The sequence below is a fragment of the Centropristis striata genome, chromosome 1 (genome assembly GCF_030273125.1).
Source record: "Centropristis striata isolate RG_2023a ecotype Rhode Island chromosome 1, C.striata_1.0, whole genome shotgun sequence".
NCBI lineage: Eukaryota > Metazoa > Chordata > Actinopteri > Perciformes > Serranidae > Centropristis > Centropristis striata.
Genome location: NC_081517.1, coordinates 25,362,047 through 25,385,850, shown reverse-complemented (window position 1 = coordinate 25,385,850; position 23,804 = coordinate 25,362,047). Strand labels below are relative to the sequence as shown.

General features: G+C 38.2%; 2 protein-coding genes across 3 annotated transcripts; one reads left to right on the top strand and one right to left on the bottom strand.

Moving 5' to 3' along the window:
* The first annotated feature begins 1,396 nt into the window (after positions 1 to 1,396).
* On the top strand, positions 1,397 to 17,194 carry tecrb (trans-2,3-enoyl-CoA reductase b). Of its 2 annotated transcripts, XM_059335788.1 has the most exons (12): positions 1,397 to 1,474; positions 5,989 to 6,039; positions 11,146 to 11,197; positions 11,311 to 11,355; positions 11,481 to 11,584; positions 11,954 to 12,069; positions 13,683 to 13,788; positions 13,908 to 13,980; positions 14,074 to 14,117; positions 14,355 to 14,412; positions 15,383 to 15,471; positions 16,486 to 17,194. In XM_059335788.1, exons 1-12 carry the CDS (start codon positions 1,460 to 1,462, stop codon positions 16,657 to 16,659), a joined length of 927 nt encoding a protein of 308 aa, XP_059191771.1. In that variant the 5' UTR covers positions 1,397 to 1,459; the 3' UTR covers positions 16,660 to 17,194. The 2 variants fall into 2 exon arrangements, with proteins under 2 accessions (XP_059191771.1, XP_059191764.1); XM_059335781.1 differs by lacking the exon at positions 1,397 to 1,474 and having other exon boundaries at positions 5,332 to 6,039.
* A 1,530-nt stretch (positions 17,195 to 18,724) lies between these two features.
* ndufb7 (NADH:ubiquinone oxidoreductase subunit B7) lies at positions 18,725 to 22,807 on the bottom strand. Its single transcript, XM_059335799.1, has 3 exons — positions 22,541 to 22,807; positions 19,902 to 20,070; positions 18,725 to 18,895 (listed from the first exon to the last, which is right to left on the bottom strand). The coding sequence occupies exons 1-3, from the start codon at positions 22,650 to 22,652 to the stop codon at positions 18,802 to 18,804; spliced, it is 375 nt and encodes a 124-aa protein (XP_059191782.1). The 5' UTR covers positions 22,653 to 22,807; the 3' UTR covers positions 18,725 to 18,801.
* Positions 22,808 to 23,804: the final 997 nt, after the last annotated feature.

Genomic DNA, 23,804 nt, shown 5'->3' with positions numbered 1-23,804 from the left:
TTGCTTCTTGTTTGAAAGTATCAAGTAACAAAGCATCATTATGAAAGAATACTTGAATAAATATCTTTACGTACACATTAAGTTTTGTTTATGTAGGTGTATTGTGGGCAACAACATTTTTGACAATTATGGCACATTTATTTGATGTACGACTACCTGGATTACCTATTGAAGCTGTACGGGAACACATTTTGATGTTTGGGATGCACCAAAATTATAAATGTGTTTTAATATTTATCACTGACTAGTCCTTATTTTGTCCACAATTTTGTTTTGCTACTGTATAAGAAATTGATTTGGGGTAAATGTGCCTTATAATAATTGTTGTTCGAGATTGTAAAGTGACAACACAGCACGCAAATGGCAAACTTTATTTATTTAGGACAATTAATACAAAAAACACACAATGTAAACAGAAATGCATTTCAACAAGAAAAAGTAAAAAGCAATAAGATATTGTACAATAATGGGATAATAGCATTTAGCCTTGAAATAAAGTTTGGAAAAGTCACCAATAGAGAAATTATTTTCTTTGCAGCTTAAGAAAAGTGGTTCAATCTGTCATCACCAGTAAGTATGTGCACAAAGAATACCTAGTTAACTTTATCAAATACAATCATCCCATGGAGTATGTATGTTTCATTAATGCATTACAAAAGCAGAAAATATATTCTGTAATATAAAACCAATGTAAAATAAATTTAATTGTACAAAATGTAGGTAAAGAAAACATCAGTATATTTACACTTTGATTGGCAAATTATTTGGTGCTTACCAAGATTTGAAAAAAATGTGTTTGATAATTTATCTTGTTTTAAGAGTTTATTTCTTTTTTTATGTGTTCAACGTGCTTGTTTCTAGATTTAACAATCTTAATTCAAGAAATCGTGTCAAGTGAAATCTGTCCATGCAGCAAGATAATTTCCCTCTGATTTAGTGTTTTTACCTTGTTTTTAGACACCCCTTTTTTGCAGTGTTAATCTATTAAATGAGAGTAGTCTTTCAACTCATATAATTTTATGTATTAAATAAGTTTTTTCATCTACTGAGAAACTGGATATGACTCATTTTAAACTTTGCCAGTATCTTTTCAATTCTGTTGAAAAGTTTCTCAACCCAAAACAGAAGAAGCTTAAAAACAATCTAAAACCACATGTTCAGTAGTTTCCCCCTCACAGACAGAGCTGCAATTAATCCTAACTCTTTAAATCCAATTATGTTCTAGTACTAGCATGGCCGCGACCTCTCCGTTTGCTCAAATCCTATTGGCTACGTCGCTGATACGGTGGACGCAGGGCTCTGGGTTGACGTGATTGCGTGCGAGCCGCCGATTTCGATTGGCTGCGGCACAGAGGTAGTGCCCGCCTACGGTGGCCTCAGGAGTCGAGATTACTCAACTGATTGGAGGCGGTTCTGTCAGTCATTCGTGATATTAAGGAAGGGGGTGCAAACTGCCAAGATGAAGCACTACGAGGTAAGTAGTGTCTGGTATACTCTAAACCGTCAATGGGACGCTGAATGAGACCAGAATTTAATTATATAGAGAAATTCGACATTTTTGTGTGATTTCTGCAGGGGGTAAAATCCACCAGACCAGTCACATTTAGAGCCTAAAACATGATCAGTGAGAAGCGCACACTGCAGCAACGCCGCCTGTCATGGGCTGGGTGCTAAAACCGGGGATTTACAATCTATCTCATCGGCTAATCCCGTACCCTAAAGTCAACCTGCGTCCACGGTTATGGCGAATATTGTACATTAGTTAGGTCTTCGATATGTTGAACGTCTTTGTAAGCTAAACACAGAGCCCTCTGTGTGGCATAATGCTCGGAATCATCGCCATCTCTGGCTGGAATGGCGCATTGCGCTTCTTATCTTGTTATTACCCAATAACGTAGGTGAACAGTCAAGTGTGCAAGCCCTGTAAAAAGTACCCCTCATTGCTTCAGATCCTTAATTGATCACAGAAACCTGCATAGAAAGAAATGACGGAAAATGTCTTTTTTTAAAACACAAACAACTCTTGTCTCAAGGTTGTTCCACTTTTCTATCATTAATGTGAAAAGATTCCTATGCCACTTAAACATTGCAATCCAGCAAAAACTGGAAGGTCCTCTAATGGAAACAAAAAGAGATTCACGAGTACCAAAACCCATCAGACAGGATTTGAAGTTGTCTGACAGAAACTGACCCAACCAGTGGCTGCTCCAGTTCCCATTCTTTCTGTTGACAGTTGTGGCTGTTGCAACCTGGAGGGGACAAAAAAACGTTAAAATCATGAAAGATTTCATTTTTTACAGCAACTCCATTTGTCCAATTTATCATCCAGTTGTTTAACTGTGTCAGTCTTTATTTGCACTGAGTAATGTGTCAGTAACTGACCACTCCTGCGACCCCCTAATCTGATCTTCATGGCCATGGCCATTGAAACAGAATGATAAGCCAGTAAATATTAACTGTTACACCATTCGCTACAGGTTTTTTCACTCATCACCTCCTTAACTCAGTTACTCATGACCATGCTGTTGCCACCATTTGAATACAACTAGTCTGCACATTTTTGATGTACATGTGTGAGGCCACTGAGTGATATTCAGGCTTAAGATGTGCTTAGTGCACCCACTATGTAACCCATGTGGCAGCTGATGGCGAGCTATCAAAATTTGTGACCATTTCAGAAAATACTGTCAAGTCATAATTTTAATGATCACTTATAAAAATGTGACCATGGTACAAAGTTTTGCAGTGGCAATAGATCCAAGATACTCCGGTCGAAGAATCACAGTTTTTGTGTATGTAGCTGCAAGAGGTATGCAAACTGAAGTCACAAATATGTGATCATAGCTGGGTGTGGACTATGACTGACACCATAACACGTGCATGTTAAAAGATAAGTGCTTGCACCAGTGCAGACAGGTGCTCTTTGAGTTCTATGTGTCTATATGTCTATCTTTTTTCTATGTGTTCCTCAATGTTTTTATCAAATAAATTCATCATTTAGGAACATGTTTATAGACTTAATCATAACATGTTTTTATTCTTTACTTTTTACATTATCCACAGGGCACACAATTATCAATCAGATAAACAGAAATATTTTAACAAACTAATAGAACGGAATTGTTGTAGTATTTTAGTTACAGTGTCTTGGGACATAGATCAAACTGTAAATGTTTATCGTTTGGGTCATTAAATCGATAGAAGAGTCATTAGTCTCCAGATAGCATCAGAGAGCTGCTTCACTTTCACCGTAATCGGTTTTACTTATACACTTACTGCTTATTAGCAGGAAATGTGTCCAAAAACATGCTGGGAGCAAAGACATTTTTCTAGATTGTCTGTTAATTTGTCTAAACAAGTAATATTTCTATATTTCCATATGGTCTCTTACCTTTTGTTAGGAGGTACAGGCAAAACCATCGGAAGTGAAGCAAAAGTCCACTTTCGCAATCAAAGCCTATTTCTCCCTGCTTCACCCTCACCATTACCAGGACAGACTATCACTGCACACAGAAGCTTTATATAGATGAGATGGGGGAGGTACAGTGGCAGTAGGTATGCCTGGCACAGGAAAGACTGAGATCAGGTTATTTCACTGAAGTCTCAACAGCAGTGTCATGTGTCCTGCTTGATAAAGTATATGTGAATGTTTTTTTTGTACAGTAGTGAGGCAGCTCATTTTAGTCATTCATTAAAAAGCACAGGTTACAGTCTTAGAAAGCCAAGTTGCCTTGTGCACATTATTTAAAAAAAATAATTCTACCTGAAACAAACAAAATAAACATACAAAATGTGTGGGTATCTCTGAAACGCCCTGATTTACTTTTACTTTTAAACAGGGCTAATAATTTGTGAGTGGCACTTGGTGTGTTACCAAATTGGTGGCAGGTACAGTACATGTTAATGGGTTTTCCAGCGGACTTTGGATGAAACTTCTGTAAGACGAAAGCCTCAGCACAGCATTGACCAATGGCTAGTACTTGAGCTAGTTGACGCTATGTCCTCATGCTGCACTGGCTACACAAAATGAGCCATGCAAACTTGTCACTATTGTTGCAATAGCAATATGCTTTCCATGAATTTTACTCACTTAGCAGCTGGCTAGTTGGCTAGCTAGCCATTAATTGAGTTAAATGTAACTCACATATTCTTGTCACAGTGTAAGAAAAGATCTTTGATATCACTGCAAAACTTCCTCTGGCTCATATTTTGTCACCAGTGTAGCATTAAAGCAAAGAGCTAGCTAGCTAACTACACAGACACCAAATAAATATGTCGAGGCAAACGGTGCTAACCAAACAGAGCTGGGGGGGGGGGTCGATCCTGCATAGTATCGCAATATTCTGCGTGGGAATAACATATTGATTCATGCCCGCCAAGTATCGATACTGTTCTGATGGCCGGTGGGGCATCAGTATTTCGGCCATTTTCCTTTTTTTTTTGGAGGTTGTAGCATGCTCACTTTTTGGAATATACTGGAGATATGAAACTAGAAGATCTAGCTTGAGGAAAGTTTGAGAAAATGCAAGTTCAATTTGACTGAATACTTTGTTGGTCAGCTGTGGGTTTGACTCTCATTGTAGAGAAATGAAAAGACTGAAGTGAGAGGAATAGACTGAGAATTTTGTGGACACAAAATGCAGTTAAACAGTTAAATCACATTATATTGTATCGCAATAAAAAACTTAAAATCGTACTAATATTGTATCGTGACTCAAGTATCGGGATAAAATCGTATCGTGGGGCCTCTGGTGATTCCCACCTCTACCAGCCAATCCCAGCACACTTGATGCTTTCGTCATGCAGATGTAGGCAAAATTTGAGTTTTAGTTGAAGTTGAAGAAGACGAAGGTGATGTTTTACATAACTAACGTATCAAAGATGTCCATGTTGCCACTTGTGACTTTATGTCTTTCATTGGTTATGGAAACTTTACCCCGACTGTTGATCATTAGAGAGTGGAAGAGTGGGGGTGGGCTTCACCAAAGGGGAATGCCCCGACTAAGTCCTCAGAGTCTGGAGTATTATCACCCCTTGGCTGCAGGAAAAGGTGACTCCCCATGTGAGTCCCAGAGAAATCTGCTGCTCAGCTTTGCTTCAAGGTGCAACATGCTGTAAAAGTCATGCAGAATCTGTATGTGAGTCCCTAAACTGGTTTGATCAAAGGTTGGTGATGTACATCAAGGCTATAGATGGACAGTACTGCCAAGTGTCTTTAACAATGACATCACCACATGGGCGTGGACGGGTGGGGGGTCCTGAGGGAGAGGTTTGGTCATGCAGGGCAGTAGACATTTATATTTAGCAGGGGAGGGGAACAAACTACGAAAGGGGGGTAGCTGTTTGTCTTAATACCTCTCTTCCATCTTTCCACTTAGCCGGGGGTTGAGAGGTGTCCTTTTTTAGGGGGGAGTTATGTTTCAAAACCAAGTCACTGCAGCGCTGAAATATAGCTACCGCTCTATGCTCTAGAAGTTTCCTCCACACACGGATGATCTACTGCAGACAGTTTGCCAGGGGATACTGGGCATTCCTGTGTATGCAACTGTGCACACACATGTTGCATACGTTGTCCACACTCCATGGTTCGGCTGGCAGTTAAATTAAGCAACCCCACCAGAGAAGTGAAGGAATGAGAGAGGGAGGGAGAGCAAGAGAATGACCGAGAGGAAGAGGAGGGAGGGGTAGAGGAGCAGGGGAGAGACAGATTTATTTCCACAGCTGAGTGCTGCCCCTCTCCTCTATGGTGTGGATCTGGGATAGACAGTTGAGAGGTGAGGAGTGACAAGAGAACTGCAAGGAAGAGTGAAGGGAAGAAGGTAATAAACCCAGTGCAGGAGGAGGACTGTGGACATGGATGCCCTAGCACTAGAGGCCACCAGCAGTAAGAAGCCAGCTAACGGGGCGGTGGCAGCCCCGTTGCCGGCTCCTGCCCCTGTAAAACGAAAACCTGCTAAAAAAGCTAAAAAGGCTGTTGTTTTCTTTGAGGTGGAGATACTGGATGCCAAGACCAAGGACAAGCTCTGCTTCCTGGACAAGGTGAGAAAGTATTTCTTTTCTTCAGATTTGATCTTGATTTTAGTTTAAGTATTTCTTTTTCCTAACCTCATCTCTGCAAAAAAGTCTTTTAAATACTGTATGTGCACATTCAGTTGTCGCTGTACTTGTGTTGTGTGTCTGTTCCCTTTCTTTCCTGTAAGTCGCCTTGGATAAAAGTGTCTGCTAAATGACTAAATGTAAATGTCTGTATGTTTCCTAAATGCAACAGGTGCAGGTTGTCTGGTCCTTTATTACAGTAAATAACCTATGTTGATGCGAGTCAGGCGTTTCTAGAACATTGTCGAGCTGCTGTAGTCCTTGCTGTCAGTCAGTGGCTGTGTAAATGAGACACACACTGGAGCCCCTTTCATGCATGCAACACAACACTCCTGCTGTGTTCTGTTGTCTGGGTAAAGAAGGGATTTGTGGCATGCACACATACAGGGGGAAGACAAAATATCATAAACAACTGTACCGCTGTGCAAACCATATGACAGCCCTCCAACAAATCTAATCTTGAAGAAGTTTACAAAGACTACTTTTTATTGTGACTGTTGGAGACATAATATCAGTTCACGTTACATAAGGTATTACAACACCACCACAACCTATGCCCTCAAAACTGCAGTGTTTGAGCAATGTCTACACCCTGAATGTCTCCTGAGGAGAAAAGGGCCTGCATAACGTTTATTATATTATAACCCAGATTGAGGGATGCTGTGTAAAATTTGCGATTTGCGAATTATCTTTTGGCATATACTGTAAATTATATATATATATATATATATATATATATATATATATATATATTGCATATTAACTTTAAAACTGCACAAAGACAATATATGCAATGTTTTACCTTATCAACTTCATGGATTTTTTTTTGTAAATGTTTGCCTAATTTGATGCCAGTAAAACTTAAATTAAACAAAACAAAAATAATTTGTGAGTTAAGCCTAAAAAAAAACACTCCACAGGTCAACTGGTAACAGGCGATTGTATCATGATTGAGCATAGAAGGCATTTCTCAACTCATAGTTGCAAGGGATTTTAGAATTTTACCATTTACAATCTGTAACATCATTAAAAGATTCAGGAAATCTGATGAAATCTCTGCACATAAAGGGCAAGACAGAAAACCAACATTGGGTGCTCGAATGTAGAAGAACATTACTGCATGAACTTGGAACACTTAATAAAAACGTCGTCGGTAAACACAGTTTCTTGCTGCATCTAGAAATTCAAGTTAAGACTCCACCATGCAAAGAGAAATTATTATATCAACAGCATCCAGAAAGGCCGCTGACTTCCCTGGGCCTGAGCTTTTCTGAGATGAACTGACACAAAGTGGAAAGATGCGCTGTGGTTTGATGAGTCCACATTTCAGATTGTTTTTGGAAATCATGGACTTCATTGTTGCCAGTCCAAGTTTGTTAGTGACCATGACATCATGGGTAACTTACACTAGGAAGTCATGATTAATGCTGTACGGTGCAGTGCATATACAGTCATGGAAAAATTATTAAACCGTTGTTTTCTTAAATTTCTTGTTCATTTTACAACTAAAGGTACAACTAAAGGTACATTTGTTTGAACAAATATAGTGATTACAACCAAAATATCTCATAAGAGTTTAAGTTAAGAGCTGATATCTAGACATTTTCCATGGTTTTCTTGATAATAACCAAAATCATTATCAAGAAAAACATGGAAAATGTCTAGATATCAGCTCTTAAATTAAACTCTTATGAGCTCTTTTTGGTGTTATTATTATTTTTGTCCAAACAAAAGTACCTTTAGTTGTACCAGGCATTAAAATGAACAAGATTTAAGAAAACAAGGGTGGTCTAATAATTTTTTCCATGACTGTAGGTTTGGAGCAACATGCCTGACAATGTCTTTTCCAGGAACGCTCCTTTTTATTTCGGAAAGACAATGCAAAGCCATGTTCTACACGTGTTACAACAGCATGGCTACAAAGGGAAAGAATGCAGGTACTACAATGGCCTGCCTGCAGTCCGGACCTGTCTCCCATTGAAAATGTGAAGCACAAAATAAGAAGAGGGAGAACCCGGACTGTTGTATATCAGGCAATAATGGGAAAGAATTTCACTTTTCAAAACAGGAATTATTGTATAGAGTCAAGCATAATTAATTAATTTTCTTAATTTTCACTTCTTATACCAAAAGAAATAGGTTCCGAACTCCAAAAGTTGGTTCCTTGATTACAATACTTCTGGCAACATTTTGACCAGAAAAGTCTGGCAAACCAATAGAATATTATTGTATATCAATGAATTTTACTTTCATTTATATGATTGCAACATACTGTATAGTTTGTGTGTTTTTTTTTTCAATACTCCAGTTAGCATTGATGTCCCTCATCAAGGTACAAGAAATAATATATTTTTGTAACTATTACTTAATTCTCTGTTTTGAAAAAAAGGAGCATCACCAAGTACTCAGCTCTAAGCGTAAATGTCGCGGTTATTACAGATGTAATATAACAAGTTTGCATTGCAGTCAGAAATGGCCAGTGTGATACTGACTGATGGACTTGAGTTGTGTTTACTATGGCGATTTAAGAGTATCACTGCTGTATTAGCCCTCTTCATTTGATAGGACATTTAAGCTCATTGTTTTATCAGGTATATTTACAGGAATTTGTACTTGGCCTGAACTTTGTTATTCTTGTGTTAGACTGCTTTCATTGGTTACTGACAGGCAATCCGTGTGAGACCATGCTGCAGCATTAAGAGGGTTTAATGTATTTGTTGGTGTGAGGCCTGTTGGTGTATAGAGTTGCATTAGCCAAGTTTACAGTGGTGTTAGTCTGTCAGTCGAGCCAGACTCAGCTCGTCAAACGCTGCTGCTCCTCAAGACCACCAAGTTTAAAGTGCTATCCTTGTTGGATTACACCCTGTTGTCGGCTTAGCAGAGTTTCCATGGTGATGGCATGCTCAATCTTAACACCTTTGGCGAGGAAGTTTCACAGGTTTCACAGATATAGACCTGGATCTGGACAGAGAGCCCTTTGGGGCGCTGGTTTCCTAAAGTATGCAACCTGATCTAAACTAACAGACTGAGTTAGAAATAAAACTCAAATCCTGTATCATGTCTGGGTCAGGGTTTATAGGACAGACTGTGATCTCAATACTGAATGAAGCCTGTAGAAATAGAGGGGGGGCAGCAGGGGTCACAAAGAGGTGATGTCATTCTGCTGAAAATGGCCCGTGGTCCTCCGGAGACGTGAACAGAAGCCAAGTCTATTACAGCAGCAGACCTCTTTAGTGTGCGTCAGATGGACCACACAAGGCTTGAGGAACTTTTCCTCACAGGAAATACTGCTACTTCTCTTACGCCAATATTAAGCCAGTTTTAAGCCGATGTCACACCTACGCTTGAACAGTCGTGTACATTTCCCAAAAGCATCTTAGGTCCCCTTGTCCAGGCCAGCAGGGAAAGATAGGCTTACTGCTAAAATGTTTTGAGAAACTTGTCACCAACGTCATTAATGTTAGAGGCCAGAGAGAAACTTGATCTGGATGCCTGAGATAGTTTAATGATGTAATGACCAGATGGTATTGCACTTTGTTTTGATACCAGTAAGGAATTGTCTTCTGTTTTTGGTTTCTATTAATTTCACTTCAATAACTTGCAGTTACTCAAACCAGCCAAATCCCAATTTTTTATTTATTTATTTATTACAATAAAAAGGGATGATATTCGCCTCTCTCAAGGCTGTTTAGGCTTTTTTATAACCTTCTGGAATTAATGGATTTCAGTGGCTACATGAAAAGTTGGCATTTATAAATCTTACCATTAACGTTTTAGAAGCCTGTCTGTGATTCAGTCTTTATGTGTGGAGCACATTTTATGCAGGTTAGAGAAATCCAACATGTTTTGCAGTAAATGCAAACATGAACATTGCAATAATAGAATTTAATTTTTAAGCAAAAATTGAAAACACAGAGACAGACATTGTTCCAAGATTGGTAAATACTATTGAAATGCAGCAACAAATTTGTCAAAACCTAAACAGGAATTAAAATTCCAGCATATAATGTACATAGTATGCAAACACATAGTTGAGTGGAATAGATCAGACGTGTTTTCACCGATACCCAAACCGGCTGTTTGAGTCAGCATCAGCCAGATATCAGTATTGGTGCATCCCTGTCAATTAACTAATAAATCCATATAGGTCATGCATGGAGTTTATTGGAATATTTTTTAATGTAATATGTTATTTAACCAGAAATGACCATGCCACTCACAACTGAGACTGTGGCCTGCGTTGACTAAATTAATGTAACAGCTTTACATCGATTTTTTATGTATATAATGTATTTAATGTGGACCCATCACATGATAACTGACACATGATGCACTATAAGGTCAGTACCCTCATACATGCATCTAAAAGAACTAAAAGAAGAAACTAAAAGCCACTTCATCTCACAGTGGGATTTGTTGCAGCCTTTGGGGGAAAAGAACACTGGACAGGTTCATTTTTGACTTAATAGTTGTGATTATTTTATGAAAAATGTTAAATCAAATGGTCAAATAGTATTCCACTTAAATCAATGAAAGGCAGATATCCTCCTGTTTATAAACTGTGGTTTTCTTAGTTCAGAAAATAAGGGGCTGTTGGAGGTCTGTGATATGTAAACTGCCTTAACTCTAACAGATGAAGCCATTTGATCAGAGATTGAGAATGTGTTGATGTATTTAATATACATGGCTCCGCCTCAAACCAGGGGGTTTCACTGCTCATCCCGCCTGTAACAACTGTGTGTCCAGATTTGCCTCTGTGTGCTCTGCATGTTTCTGTTTTGTTGTCATTGTGTTTATATTTGGGGTAGTTGGGCCATTGCTGGCAGCCTGGCACAAGGTCGTGTACTTTGGCTGGGGGTATGTATGGGTGTGTGTGCGCCTGGGCTCTTCGGCACCCTAATACCAGCTGTTAAATGAACCACGTCCACAGGGCATGAGAGCTAAATTTACCACTAATCGCCATCATGAATGGAAAACAGGGTTATTATCTGTTCCTTTGTGTGCGTGTGTACATGTCCCTCAACTTATTTATTGTGCTGTTATTTGTAGGTCGAGCCAAATGCCACGATCGGAGAGATCAAGTCTATGTTCCACAAAAGCCGTGAGTGCCATCTCTCTGCAGGCGACTAAAGCCTCATAAATCTGATTTAACATCAAGCGAATCTTTAAGCTGCATATAGAAATACTCTGTTTATGTCTGTGACGTATTTTCAGATCCTCAGTGGTATCCAGCCAGACAGTCCATTCGCCTCGACCCCAGTAAGTCGACCAAAGTGTGATTGTCTATCATTTAATATACTTAAAGTGAATATTTTACTACTTCTCTCTGCAGTCTTCTCATAATTTACTGTACATCTCATTAAGTAAACGTGTGTGTGTTTCAGAGGGGAAGTCTCTGAAGGATGAGGACGTTCTGCAGCACCTCCCTGTGGGAACCACAGCAACCTTCTACTTCAGAGACTTGGGAGCCCAGATCAGCTGGGTCACAGTGAGTACAATGCAGTCGTCCAAAGAACGCATCGTGCTGCCACAGTCTAACAGTCCTGACAAGCCCAAGTACGTCAGGCTGCGAGTGGATCAGGCAGAGCTATATTGAGATTTCCCACTGGGTAAAAAGGTTGTGTGTGTGTATGGGAGGGCAGAAGTTTCCTCATGACCCTGAGGTTAATTTGCTGCAGTAAAGTTCTCTGTTAAAGTTAAAGTTGTATTGGCTCTGCTTGGAAATGCAGGTAGGGAAGAGACGGAGAGGGAAGATGATAATCATCTTTTTAATGAAACAATAAACTATCATGTCAATAATATTGAAATGTGGCTCTCCAATTCTCTGACTTATCCTGCCCTACTTTCTTTTTTTCAGGTCTTTCTGACAGAGTACACCGGTCCTCTGGTCATCTATCTGATGTTCTACTTCAGAGTTCCCTTCATCTACGCACCCAAATATGACTTTACTACCAGTAAACACTGGGTCGTACAGTGAGTGTTGACATCACATCTTTACATAATGTTTTAAAAGACTTGCATGAAAAGATCACTCTTGTATGAGTGTAATTATAAATTAAGGCTCCTAGACTCTATGTCTTCCCTAGTAATATGATGAATATAAGGCTCTGGCTACCAGAGATATAATGGAGTAATGTGTGTGTTTTAATCCTAGCATCCATTGTCCATTGTTGAAAACAAACAACAAATTGTTGTGGTAGTCGGTCCTGCGGAGAGTGTCTGCCCTGCTCTTATACGGCCGTTATTGCTGATAAGGATTTCGTGACCCACGGCATTTTCGTTGAAGCATGACAGCCCCCACACTGTTGCCGTTTTTAGGACTGTTCGAGGTGGTGTTAGCACTGCTAGCATAGCCGCCAGCTCAGCCACGGCCATGTTGAAAGCTATTGATTCGCTCTGAATTTCATGTACAGTAATGATGGGACAACGAAGCTTCGTGAAGCATTTGCTTTATTGTTTTATCCCACCAGATGGCGGTCCTGGCTCAAAAAAAAAGGCTTCAGCGATGGAAATTGAGTGTGTTTTCAGCCCTTTGATCAACAAAGAGCGCTCTTGGGCTCTATAATTAAAGCAAATGCTTTATGAAGCTTCGTTGTCCCTTCACTCATGTACAGCCTTTAATTCAATTCATCATAAAAAAAATTCTCCTGCACGAATTGTTCATGCTTTAGTCCCTGAACTGTAGCTACAAAAGCAAAAGTACAAAGTAGCAAACTGATAATCTGACTCTCAACAAGAAAGGTAATAAGCATTTTCTCCTAACCCTAACCAGGGTTTCCCATTAGTTACCTGGACTCTAGCAGCCAGCCAGACTCTAATCTGTCTATCAATCTCATGTGCTGCGCTAACGTCACATTTCAAGCTACTGAAAGTATTTTAACACGACTCATAATATAAACTTATTTTGCATTGTGTTACTGTTGCTCAGCAGAGTGTCTGTCACCCGTCAGTCAGTCAAAACCCCGACCCACCTCTCCGTCTTCCTCCGAGACATACGTGTGCATTCACACACTTAAACGCACGCTAAATTTATTAATTTATTAAATTTATCAATCTGTCCGGGTCTGTCAGAAGTCCAAACACACTGCTGCATACGCCGTTCATTCGCTGCTAGCTAACATTAGCTAAGTTGTTTTAATCACAAAAAGGTAATCTGTGGCGAATAACTTTCCTGTCGCTTAACACATGCAGCTTTCAAAATAAGAGCACAGTGTTTTTACAGAATCCACCACAGAGTTTAGAAGAAGACTGTCAAAATAAGATGCCTTAAATAAAACATTAAAGAACCCTTATTCTCCATTAAAATAATTCTTAAAATATGCAATCATTAAGATCAGTATATGTGATGGAATAGTGGCATTAGAATGTGTGAGAGGCCACCAAATTTTGGCTTTCATGGAAAAAAAATGATCTGGGGGGGCATGCCCCTTGGCCCCCCTAGATGGTTCGCTGAAATTGCCTTTAAAATCCTATCTGGACAGAGAAAGATAATTCATTTGTCTGTGCTTTGTTCTCATTGGGAGGATGTGTCTGGATCTATTTTTTAATAACTTGTCACGCTAACACAAGTGTGTGTGTTCTTCCAGTCTCGCCTGTATGTGTCACTCTTTCCACTTCGTCAAGAGGCTGCTGGAGACGCTGTTTGTCCATCGCTTCTCTCATGGTACAATGCCGTTACGCAACATCTTCAAGGTGAGCTGTCATATCCTGCCTTACATTAATGTGTGTAAAGGTGTATGTTTTTCAATAATTAACTGTATCTCTACCCCCAAATAGAAGTCTGAAAGTGACAATCTTCCTGTTTGTTTCAGAACTGTACCTACTACTGGGGCTTTGCAGCATGGATGGCTTATTACATCAACCACCCGCTGTACACACCACCCAGTGAGTGTGCATGCACCATACACAACACACTGTATACCAGCGTGTCATTGTAACTATTTCATCAATACTCTTGTTCATTGTCCTTTGTTGCAGTTTACGGGGAGCAACAAATCAGACTGGCCCTCATCATATTCTTGGTAAGAATCTCTTTGTCCTCAACACTTGAAGCCTAACACTGTAATTTACTGTGCATCTTTTGATTTGACAAATAGAAAAAAACTGTCATTTACATTATTTAACTTGTATTGTGTATATTAATTTTTGTCATCCTTAGAAGTGTACAATAAGGTTATTTTTAGGTTTTAATTAGTCAGACTAAAATGTTGATTCTTTTTTATTTATTAAATCACTTGTGTGGCTGTTTTATTTCTTAGTTCTGTCAGATCGGCAACTTTTCCATCCACATTGCTCTTCGGAACCTCCGTCCACCAGGTACACACACACACACACACACACACACACACACACACACACACACACACACACACACCTACACCTGTGCACATGACTGTCTCTCACACAGCCACAGTGAATGTTTAGCACTTTTTCAGTGATATTTGATGCATTATTGTCAAATCTATGCAATTGCTATATATTAATAAAAAAAATAGGATATTTAATGTGGTAATGCAAGTCATACACTATAATCTTTTTTTTTTTTACTTTTTTCAACATTCTATACTATGGCGTTTTTGCTTTTTCCCAAATTTTGAACAAACTATAATATGGTGTTTTTTATATATATTTTTGGACATACTATACCATGACCACGCTCAATGTGCTATTCTAAGGCTTTTTTTTTAAGCATTTTTTGAAGAATCTACACTGACCATTTATTTAGAGTTGTGCTTACATGGCTCATGAACCATAAAGAAAACTCAATTCAGACCAGTTCATATTCAAATAAATGCAAGTGATTTTCTAAGGTCTGTAAACAGCCTTGAGGAGGTGCAGAAACCTGGTTTTCTCTCAGACCGTTTTAAACTACAGTATGCTGAAATGTTATTATTGTTTTTAATTAATTATTTAATAATTATTTTTGGCCTAATTACTCCAAAATAAGACTTACTTCACATACTTCAATTATTGCTAAATCGTGATTGGCTCATAGAAGCTTGTGACATCACGTTTCTTTCCCCCCGACCCTCCTTAAACCAGTGAGAAGAGCACAGAAATAATAAATAAAAAATAATAATAAAAAAGAAATTGTTGACACTTTGGCAGAAATCTTTGTCTCCATATCTGACCCCATCGCTCATAATAAGATAATTGAGAACATTGTTTTTAATGGCATTCAAAATCAGTTTAGAGTCTCATCATAGGTAAATATGTTTTAATTTTAATATCAGAGCAAATATATATTTCACTGACATCCCCTTTCTTATTTTATTTTTTCATCCAGGCTCTAAGACCAGGAAGATTCCCTATCCAACCAAGAACCCTTTCACCTGGATCTTCCTGCTGGTCTCCTGCCCCAACTACACCTACGAGGTAACATGTTTTACTCATCAATGGCTGATGAAAGTTTGGTCAGCATGAACATGGGAGTGTTTGCTTGGAAATGAAGCAGAGTTGTCAAATTCTGCTTAAAAAGAATTCACACCAGTCTTTTGCAAATGAGTCCTCACGATAACTCATATCTGGCTATATGTATTGTATCATTGAGCTGTAACTTTTTATCCATCAATAAACATAAAGTTGTTATTTAACCCTTTGATGCACAACACATAAACACCTTCTAATGCACAACATGGGTCAGAAATGACCCGCATTCATTTCCTTTGTTATTTCATGCTGGCTGTGTGTTTTAATATCTTTTAATTTTTATTACAACAGATCATTATATCCATTTTTCCTTTCATACTTTATGTAGAAAAATAGTTTTGTATTATTACATCAAGTTTACACACATGGGTCAAAAATGACATTGTGCATTAGAAGCGTAGTGATACAAAAAGTGAGACACTAAATTAACAATTTGTATATGTGTAACTATGTTTGTCTTATTTTTAAGGTTTAACTTTAAAAGAGTTGTTAGAACCAACAGATGACATTGGGAAATCACATATTTTAAGATTTGAGACTAATTAGAACCACCAAATAATAATTTCCATTGGAAAAACACCAATTTAACAAAATAGAATAGTTAATATTTGTGTCTTCTTTGTCAGGTTTTAAATTGGTGATTGGTGAATTGGTGACAACATATAAATACCTTCTAATGCACAACATGGGTCTAAAATGACCTTGTGCATTAGAAGCGTAGTGATTTTTATTCAAAAAGTAAGAAATGAAAACAAAAAATTAGGATGTATGATGATCAAAAACAAGTAATTTGAGGAAAACCTGGAATACTGAATGATGAAATTAATTTATTGCAAAGATATAGAATATAAAAACTTAGTCAGGTTTAGACCCATGTTGTGCATCAAAGGGTTAAACTCATGGCTGCTGCCCTCTTGTGGTGTGGGTCCATGTGTAACATCCTTCCTCTTCCTCCTGCAGCTGGGCTCCTGGCTGGGCTTCACGCTGATGACCCAGTGCCTGCCGGTGGCCTTCTTCACCTTGGTTGGTTTCATCCAGATGACGGTGTGGGCCAAGGGGAAGCACCGCAGCTACCTGAAGGAGTTCCGTGACTACCCTCCTGTCCGCTCACCCATCCTCCCCTTCATCCTGTAGACGACTGCTCCCTCGCCCACCAGCTGTCCGCGCTGAGTTTAATACAGCCCCTCCCCTAACTCTCCTGTTTTTCAAAAAAAATCTACACTGGAACTTATTAGACTGACTGACTGAAAGGATCCAGCCCTGTCCCCTTTTCCTTTTTTCCTCCCTCAATCAAATTTTCTTTTGCTTCCTGTCTGCAATCCCTGTAATTTTGAGCCTAAATGTAAACACTACACATGCTCCATTTTTTTATTGTCCGCATTTCCCATTCTGGTTGGTTAATTGACTCATGTGTTTGAGCTCCCAGAGCAGTTATTATTCACCTAGAGACTGTCCAGCGTGTACTGATTGACAAACTGTGCATTAATACTGTAAGATGTCCGACCACTCTGTCATGTAAATGCTGTTTGCAGGCCGAATCTGCATCTGGTGAGATTCAGCAAAATTTCAGTGGTTTATTTTTTATATCCCTTCATCTTAATTAGGAATCACGACAGCATGTCATTTTGTTGATGTCTGAGGTAATTTATTAAAAAAATGTAAACCAAAATGTTGTTGCCTTAATGGAGTTATGTGTTACAGGTGTCACTCTGTGAATTTGTACCAAAGGCTTCACCACTACAACCCCAGCCCAGGAATACTGGAGCCTTGTACAAGGATCTATTGTCAAACAAAAAGCTGTCAAATCTTTACAGGCTCAGATGGGGTTGAAATGTTCATGCGTCATCTTAATTTGGTTGCTACTTTTCGTTAAAATTGAGTCTGATAAAGGTATTCATGACCTCCGTTTCGGCTCGGTTTGTTTGTCGGCAGGATTACAAAAAAACTGCTGCCTTGATTTTCAAGGTTCTTTGAAATGGTGTACAAGGGGGCAATGCTAAATATAGCAATGAATCAGAATTACGGGGCAGATACTTATTTTTTAAAATTTTGTTAACATTGCGCACTACTACAGTCATGTGGTCTCGCAATAATCTGAGAAATTAGATCCTGACAGGAAAAACAACAGCGTGGAAAGTTGGTGAAAATGTTTTGTTCACATTTTAATGCAGACTTGATCCATTTGTTTTGCTTTGTTCTTACAAAAACACTAGGAACCACTTTTATCAATGTGTTGTTTAAATTCTAACAAGCAATATTTCTTTTGTAGTGTCAATGTTATTATGTATTACAACTGAAAAAACTCACTAACCAAAGTTGGGAGAACAACTGTGGAAATGGGACCATCCATGATGCCTGTGACTGCACCACTGGGCTTGGTGGAGGTTTGTTCTCATTGAGTGCCATTTTAGTTTCTGGTTACTTTTTACACTGTTCTTGTATTTGGTTTCCAAACTCTTACAGATGTCTTATCTCTCTGACAATCTGCCCCATGTTTTCTTAACACTACAGGTACATCTAAAAAAAATAGAATATCATGAAAAAGTTCAATATTTTTTGTCAATCATTTCAGAAAGTGAAACTCATACATTATATAGATTCATTACACAGAGTGAAATATTTCGAGCCTGTTTTTCTTGTAATTTTGATGATTCTGACTTCGAGATAATGAAAACCCAAAGCTCAGTGTCTCAGAAAATTAGAATATTGTAATATCAATATCGGAGTCCACAGTCAGTGGTGATCTGGGCCCATGTCCTCTGCTGGTGTTGGTCCACTGTGTTTTCTTAAGTCCACAGTCAATTGAGTGTATAGAAATTAACATACTTTTCAGAAGCATGACATTTGTGTTTAAATATCCTTTTTTATTGATCTTATGTAATATTCTAATTTTCTGAGACAGAGTTTTGTGTTTTCACTATCTCTAAGCCATAATCATCTAAATTACAAGAAATACAGGCTTGAAATATTTCACTCTCTGTGTAATGAATCTATATAATATACGAGTTTCACTCTCTGAATTAAAATAAAAATAAACAGTTATAAAGAAAAGGTGATGGACAGAATTTGTAGCAGAAACGGGAAAACAATCTTCAGCCAAACATTAAATAATGGATAATGTATCGGGGGATCACACTTATGGTTTTGGTGACGACATGCAGATGATGGCTGTATGTTTTGACATTAAAAAGACTGAGGGTTATAGAGCTTAAACAATATTGTTTATTGTGAACAGCGGCGTGTATATATACAGAGAAGAAGCATCAGATGCCCTGATCATGCAGCTTCAGCTTCAGCCTTAGCCGCGACTCTCTTCTTCCTCAGCTGGAGTCTCCTCTCTCTCTCGTACTCCTTCATACGCATCACATAGCTGGAGGCAGAAAAACACAGGGTCCATAGTTAAAGACAAGGTGGATGTACAGTAGTGTTCAATATAATAGCAGTCCAATGTGACTAACCAGATTAATCCAGGTTTTTAGTACATTTTTTTATTGCTACATGGCAAACAAGGTACCAGTAGGTGCAGTAGATTCTCAGAAAACCAACAAGACCCAGCATTCGTGATATGCACGCTCTTAAGGCTGTGCATTTGGGCAATTAGTTGAAAGGGGTGTGTTAAAAAAAAATAGCAGTGTGGCATTCAATCAGTTTGAATCAGGTGGCCTCTATTTAAGGATGAAGCCAGCACTTGTTGAACATGCATTTCTCTTTGAAAGCCTGAGGAAAATGGGTCATTTAAGACATTGTTCAGAAGAACAGCGTACTTTGATTAAAAAGTTGATTGGAGAGGGGAAAACTCATAGCTCTGGTTAGTCACATTGGACTGCTATTATATTGAACACTACTGTAAACTATCACCGGATTAAAGTCAAAGTTTATGGAGTGAAGACCATGAAAACGATTAAAAGGATACAGTGATTAAATCCTTGACATAAAATATTACCAAACTCAGCCCCGTTTTTGTTTTTCCTAATTAAGAAAATAAATAAATTACATTCTTGCTCACAAAATCTTCAATTCTACAACACCTGGGCGTCTCCATCTGCTGAGGATGATTGTGTGGCAAGATAAGAAGAAGAAGAAGCCTTTATATACTGAGCTCAAACAACTTAAAGGAAACAAGCCAGTTTATTGAGTTTGAGGTTTTCTGAGCTTTTGTTGGCCAATAGATTTCATTTCAACTATGGTTATCATTTTTTAAAACTAAATATCTATAATGTATGGAATAGATCTGCTTACATGACCACTACTAAGGCATGTAACTCTTGAAGTGGGTCTAATGAAAGCATCACAGTCTAGGAGATTTCGACCTACAAAAGAATAACTGAACCCACCAATTCAAATGCCTCAACTTTCACTCGAATGTAAACACTTACTCTACGTGTTCGCAGTAGTCCCAGTCATGTCTCTCATGCTTGCAGGCCAGGATGTTGGGCCAGTTGTCCCTCTTGCACTTCAGGAATTTCAAGAGGTACTGCGCACAGTAGTCCCTCTGTCCCAAAGGCAGCATGGCCATGTTCATCTGCTCCTGGGTTGCTACCATCTCTGGAAAAGTGATACACATTTTCATGGTCATCTTTTGGTGTACAAGGACCCATTGTTACAATATGGATGGTTGTGGGAGTCTTAAAGAGTTGCCAAGTCGGTTATGCAAGTCCTTTCTATGGCAAAAGCTCTGAATATTCAGTATAACATATACTCATCAATAAATATTCTAACTTTTTATACAAATATCAGACAGCAACACAGTACCATTAGAATGACTTACTAACTGATACAAATAACTTACTAAATGATTTAAATGCTTTTCCATGCAACATAAGACAAGAAATCCAGATCAGTTTTATTTCATGCCTTGTCGTTGTGAATAATATGAGCCAATCCCAACAAAATCACCACAGGTGTCTAAGTAGTTGCTCCATCATTCATTGCATAGGACTTGTCTTTATTGTTCAGACTTTGTCAAACTATTTAATTAATTAATTACTCTCCAGCAGAGATATATGTTGATTGTAGTTTTAAGCTGAATGTTGTGTTTTACCTTTGCATGTATAGTGGAAAACTACTTATAGAGATCACGGTTACAGTGAAAGACTGCATATATGGATTAAAAAGTGTGGGAGAGAATCATTCCAATAAAAATAATGTTTAAATAAATAATCAAGTAGCCTACTTACAATATTCAGTAATTGTTTTTTTACACTTCACTCCCATGATACTTGTTACTTAACCTGTGTGCATTTTCACTCTGCTACCAGTTTGCCACACACTACTGTTTTCTTCACATACTACTTTATTCTATACAGCACAGCACAATGCTGCTTTAGGCTATAGCCTGATTATAACCTGGAATATAATAAGCTATGTATATGAATTATACAGTAATACAGTGATTTAATTTGTACACTAGTCATTTAAAAATGTGTTTGAAACAATCAATCAATTTCTGTAAATAGCAAAGCTGTTTGATTTCATATCGCTCTGTAATAAATAAACATGTGTAATTTAGATGCAAATATAGATGAGAATTAATAAAAAATATAATGAAGCTGGCCAACTTAGCCTCTCAAGAAAATGAAATAACCAGATATTTTGGAGATAACTGAGAATGTCAGCTGAAAAGGCTGATAGTAGGGATGGGTGATAAATCGATATAAAAAAATATATCGATATATTTTTAAACGCGATATGGAATTTGACCATATTGCATTTATCGATATAGTTCTTTTTTTTTCTCCTTTCTTTATATACGAATGCTGCCCTTACTAGGGTTTGTCATATTTAGTTATTTTGTAATGTTTGTTACTCTTTTCTCATATAATTATATTTCAGAAAAAGATTGGCCTACTATATTTCATAGGCTATTTTTATTCAAGATATTTTATTTAATTAAAATGTGCACTTTAAGGAGCTTTGATTTTTAACAAAAAAAAGGTTCTCATGTTGTTATACAGTATTTATGTTCACTTAAATAAACAGTTTCAATAAAACTACTCGTGACATGTCATATTTGGCTTTGGCTTTGACTGAACATTTGCTCTCACTTTACGATAAAAATATCGGGATATATATCGTATATATTGATGTTCAGCCGAAAAATATATCGGGATATGACTTTTGATCCATAACCCCTAGCCCTAGAGGATAGTAATATCTTGTTATTTTATTGTTATATTATTGGGATATCTATCTCCCTGACAAAGTCTTGAGAGGCTTAAATAGCCAATTACAATATCATTTTGATGTCGCATTTAGGGGTGCACAGATTTCCTTAATTTTGCGGGATGGGCGATTGCCCGATTCTCTTACGTCAATCCGATCTCATCTAGCGATTTGATCTACCTCGGCAAAGGTCTGAAAGTGCATCTGCACGTACGCGTACTTCTGCATGACTGAGCGTGCACGCGCACACAGTCGGATTAGCGTCTATAACGTGACAACAGTCACCCAGAGCACGCTCAACCGATCATGTCGTCAGTGTGGAACTTTTACACTGTCAAAGAAGTTCTTTTGTTAGTTTGTCCTGTAAATTGTTGCTATTTATTTTAAGTTCAATATTTTATTAACTACCTCAGACATTGTGATTTCCTTTATTTGTTAAAGAAAAATACTGCTGTGTTATTGTTTTTCAATAAAATAAGATTCAAACATTGTATGCTGTGACTTTAAAATAAAAAAAAAATCGGTATCGGTCAAAATCGGAATCCGCATGTCAGGCTTTTTAAAAATCGGTGATCGGCCAGAAAATTGAAATCGGTGAACCCCTAGTCGCATTACAACAATGTGGATATATGATACAAAGTTTTGGCACATGGTTAAAGTAAGTAGCAGAAAAAGTAAATACAATCGTTGCAGCTGGACAAACTGACACTGAACTCAGCTAATGCTAGCTGCTGAGCTAACAGCAATAGCACAAAGCTAGCTCGCCTAGCGTTTGACTAACCTGGCCGATAAGGACATTATATGGTTATAAACACATTGTGGGGTGCAGTAATGACTATCTCTATGGACAAACCTCTCTCGACCCTCTCTGGAAAGCCAAATTTGGGGTCGAACTCATAATTCCCACTGGGGTCCGGCTCGGTGTCCCTCTCCGTGATGTACCTTCTGACCATGTGAGCTCCCATGGCAGCGACTAACTCGGGTTACACGCTGCCAGATAAAATTGTTATGCTGTGTTGGTTTCTGCCCCGCGTTAATCTTATATTTCCAAAATTATTCTGCTGCTTTCCATTCGGTCACCTCCACAAGCCCCCTGTCGCCACTTCCGCCTCGGTCCGGAAATAAACAGCTGAGCGGTGCCTCACATGAACATCTTCCCCCCGAGCAGAGTAACAAAGGTTCCGCTGGAGGTGGCCAGCGGTGGCTAGTGTTGTTTTTTATTTTTTATTTATTTTTTTATTGAAAGTCAGGTATTACAAACAGTAAAAACACAGAACATTAATACAAAACAAAAACAATGCCAGGGGGTCACAGTATACAAAATAATGATGAATTAGTTGGTAAGTATGTTATAAAGAGTGCATATCTCAGTGGTTTTGATTGCTTTTCTGTTTGTTGAAGGTTGGATTTTTGTAATGTACTGTTTGAGCTCCTTCGCAAAAATTAAAAAAGATGGTTTGTGATTAGAGAATTTGGATTTGTGTATATGGTATTTTGCAAGTAGAACAATCAGGTTGATAATGAAAAATTAATCTTTGTTGTTTGTAGGACAGGAGAGGAACCCAAACAGTACATTTATATATGTAAGAGAGACACCAGATGAATTATTCTGGGAAATGAATGTACAGACATCTTGCCAGAAAACAGATACAAATGGACAGGACCAGAACAAATGACAAATATCTTCTTCACACTGCAGAACGAGCAGTTCACATCAATGTCCTTTTTGTATCTACGTAGAAATAAACTGCAGGGATAAAACCTATGAATCATTTTAAAAGACACTTCTTTAACCTTATTTATAATCAGGCTAGTGTTGTTGTTCTAACATCTTAGTGTCCGTTAGTGATGGGAATTTGGTCTCTTTTTAGTAAGCCGGATCATTTGACTCAGCTCACCGAGAAGAGTCGGTTCTTTCAGCTCCCAAATGGCTCTTCATTTTACCACTTATACCTTTTATAATTCAGCCAAATTTAGCGCTGTTTTGACTTGTGATTTATATTTGAACACATATATCACTTAAATTTCAATAAATTGCTGTAGCCAATTGCATTTACAGTTGTAAAATCCCTTGTTAACTCTCTAACTTGCTTGAAGAACCACTCTGCTACACAAAG